The 3,698-nt window shown below is 39.6% G+C and overlaps 1 protein-coding gene across 2 annotated transcripts; it reads left to right on the forward strand.

Moving 5' to 3' along the window:
• The first annotated feature begins 216 nt into the window (after positions 1–216).
• nhlh2 (nescient helix loop helix 2) lies at positions 217–2,367 on the forward strand. Of its 2 annotated transcripts, none has more exons than XM_020522595.2 (2): positions 217–277; positions 1,972–2,367. In XM_020522595.2, exon 2 carries the CDS (start codon positions 2,008–2,010, stop codon positions 2,365–2,367), a length of 360 nt encoding a protein of 119 aa, XP_020378184.1. In that variant the 5' UTR covers positions 217–277; positions 1,972–2,007. The 2 variants fall into 2 exon arrangements, with proteins under 2 accessions (XP_020378184.1, XP_048459260.1); XM_048603303.1 differs by lacking the exon at positions 217–277 and adding an exon at positions 1,549–1,605.
• The last annotated feature ends 1,331 nt before the right edge of the window (positions 2,368–3,698 follow it).

Here is a 3,698-nt window from a genome sequence, read left to right on the forward strand (position 1 = left end):
ATATCAAACTCTTACCACCGCGATCAGACACTCGAACGATATTTTATCAAACTCCTGCCGCTGGGATCAGATATTAAAAGGGCATTTTATTAAATTCTTGTCGCTCGTTTCAGAGATTTGACCCAACACAAAATGCCTGGATCTGCAGGGCTGATTTGTGGATAAAGAAGCCAGATAAGATCTTCAGGAAAAATTGCTAGTCATTGGAATCTGCTTTTTTTTTAACAAAGTCGATCTTGCTCCATTCCATTGGATCCTCCAGTTTCCTCCGTTGCTGGTAAGAATGTTTTCTTCTCTGTAACGCAAAACATTATATATGGGCTACCAGTCAGAAAAAAGAGGCACTAAATTATATCAGAAACCTTAAAACATTGTCCACACAAATAAAACCCGTTGTCGTCTGCTATTCGCTAGAAGGCGAAATGTAAACTTAATTACACCATGTGGAGAAATAGAAAAGACAACTTCTTAAAACAATGATTAACTTTACTAGAAATAATGGTGCTGTAATCTGATTATCGCTGTAGATTAATTTGTGAGTATTTATTTATTCTGGCAGTTTGCCTGCATTCCCATCCGTTCAATTTCTTTATTTTCCTATTTCCCTGCCTCAGCTCTAACTGTTCATACTCCGTGTGTTTGGAGGTGGGTTGGAAAGATGTCTCTATTTCAGACTATTGTCTGCACTTTGCATATTCAGACTGTTTGTTAATTTTTGTTTTTTTGACGGTTTGTGTCTAGTCCACCTTTTCCTTTTACACTGTTGTAGTTTCGGTTTTCACAGTTGCTCTGTTGGCTCTCTAGAAGCCTATCTCTTTTGTGTCTGGTTGTGTGAATATTTTAGTTTATATGCTTATTTTCTCTATTCTGGTACATCGAATGTATCAATTCACATCTAACAATGATTCAATATTAGTGTAGCTATGTGCTATGTGTCTACATGTGTTCATTTCAGTCCATTATCTCTATTTTTGTTCCCTTTCCTTCAAACCCAGTTGAGTTCAGTCTCGGTGCACATTGTGTGTATATATGTGTGAGTGTATCTGTGTGTGTCTGGGTGTGAGGATGTCCCTGCAGTCTGCTTTTCCGGGTGACAGATGGTGCCTGAATCTGTCTCTCCTTTCACCCCGGCTCGGTTCCAAATGAAATAATAATAAATTAATATTCTACACGGGCAAACATCGATTACTGCTGGTCACATATCAAGAATACTGCGAACAAAGCCTTTGTCTTAATCTCGTAGAAGGTTTTCTAATAAACTCATTTAATACCCATTACAAATACAACATCCTGCAGGCCTTGAGTAATAACCGTACAGACAGGAATCAATAACCCTCGAAATATAAACAGCTGTAAACTAAGATTAGATTGATACAGCTACAGATACGAAAAGCTAGCCAGAGATGATAGATAGATAGATAGATAGATAGATAGGTAGATAGATAGATAGATAGATAAGTACTAAATGTATGCTGGGGTGGTATCACATTTTAAAATTCAGATTTGAATGCAGAAGAAATTGATTAAATAAAACGTTTGGCGAAGAAGATGGATACATCGGGAAATGTAGCCTTAACTGGTATTACACCGTGTACTCTCAAGAGTGTGGGTAAATAGTGTTTACATTGAGATGTCGAGTTGATATTTTCTTAGTGGAAACTCTGGTGTTTAGTGACGTATTTCTGTGCTCTCCTGAATGTTTGTTTCCATTTATATGAGATTTTATTATTATTTGGATAACTTCATTTCTAGTATTTTTCGTTTATTCTCTGGATAGCTCGGTCTGTTTTGTAGTTCAGTGCATTTCCAATTTACTGGCTTGTGAAACACTGCTTGACTTTGAACATTATTCGCTGTAGCTATAGTCACTTCATTGTTGTTAGTACTGGATTCACTTCCTCCCTTTCTGCTTCAGAGCTATTTACTCTGATAAAATATCAAGCCGTTTTCCCTCCTCTCTTGCATCTTCAGGTGTGTCCCATTGCAGTTCGGATCGTGTTGCCCAGGATGTTGAACTCGGATCAGACTGAACTGGACCTGAATCCCAGCTCCTCGGAAAGCGAATCCGTGCTGTCCGATGCCCGGGGAGGCTGTGTGCGGGACAAGCCAGATGAGGCCGAGGGCAAGCGGGGAGTCCAGCAGACACTGAGCCGGGAAGAGAAGCGCCGCCGGCGGCGAGCCACTGCCAAGTACCGCACGGCTCACGCAACCCGGGAGCGCATCAGGGTGGAGGCCTTTAATGTGGCGTTCGCAGAACTTCGCAAACTGCTGCCAACTCTGCCTCCTGATAAAAAGCTCTCCAAGATTGAGATCCTCCGCTTGGCCATCTGTTACATCTCCTACCTGAACCATGTCCTTGATGTCTAGGCAGTGAGTGGGGGAGACAGAGAGAGAGTGAGAAAAACAGTGGAGATCAGAATGGGAAAAGTAAAGTTTGTGGATTTAAAACTGGAAATTTAAAAAAAAAGTTGTTTGAGGAGGTTGTCAAGTGCCACCGTTTCCAAAACAAATGGAACTTAAAAATCTATTTGTGACCTTAAAGTGTGTTAGTGGGTGCGGTATATTTATATTTAATTTTATTTTTTATAAATGTGCGTATTGATAATTAGTATATTTCTATATTATTTTATTTATTTTTTATATAAATGTTTGTCAGTTTTTTTGTGCCACCTGTTCTCAGTTCAGTGTTTACACCTTCTGTTGGAGAGCTGTGAGCTGTTATTTCTGTCCTTCTTTCTCGGCGTGCTAGGTTGCTGTTTTGAGAGCAGTGATGTTTTTTGCCTCTTGTATCGCACTTGTTTCTGAAGATAGAAGCTTTTCTGTTTGTCTCATTTCCACGAACCCGTCTCCCTTCAATATTTGGTGCAATGAGTTTTGTTGTTTCTAGGAGAGTCGAGCACTCGCACTTGATGCTTTAATTTCATTTAAATGTTTTAAGGTCCGTGGCGGTTGCTGTTGTACAAAAATGTTTATTTTTTTTGTTTGGTAGAATGTGTCGCAGTTATGAACACGGTTAAACAAAAGGAGAAGGATTCCCAGATTGTGCAGCAACTCCTAGGAGTGTTTTTTTTCATGCTTTAGTCTATCCTTCAAAACGTTTAAAAGATAATCTGGGCGAATCATCTCCAATCGAATTGAACCAAAAACTGAATTTCTATTAATTGTCCCACCCCCCTTATCCCCCGGTCTCTGCTTAGCACCCCTGAAGTGCGCGGATTTTGTAAAAAACAAAAAACAAACAAAAAAATGGACATATCAAACTGACATCCAAAGAATCTCGTCTTTTTCAGGGTTTCTAAATGTGTTTTTTGCCTAGTTCAGAATATTTTGTGGTTGAAACACCGAGCTGGTTTATATAAGGTAGTTTTCATATCTATTCCTGAATGGTGCCGTTTGGCAATAAAAAAAAGCTGAAAAGTACCGTCTCGTCTTTTTATTCCCAAATCAGAAAGTTATCTTTGCCTTACATTCGTCAGCGCATTTAACCTTTTGCCAATACAATGGATTGACACTAAAAGGATGAAATTCGAATTAACGTTGCGAGGGAGGCTTCAAAGAGTTAAAGAAATCCACCAGTTGGATCTAGCCGTGAACGCAAGCCAAGATTTCAAAGTTGCTGTAAGTGCAGGCGATCTGTGGAGGACAGTGTGTCAGTTTATGGTTATTCCTGGATGTGGCAGGGGGTGAAGGGTGACATT

This window comes from Rhincodon typus, chromosome 11 (genome assembly GCF_021869965.1).
Source record: "Rhincodon typus isolate 14 chromosome 11, sRhiTyp1.1, whole genome shotgun sequence".
In the NCBI taxonomy this organism is placed as follows: domain Eukaryota; kingdom Metazoa; phylum Chordata; class Chondrichthyes; order Orectolobiformes; family Rhincodontidae; genus Rhincodon; species Rhincodon typus.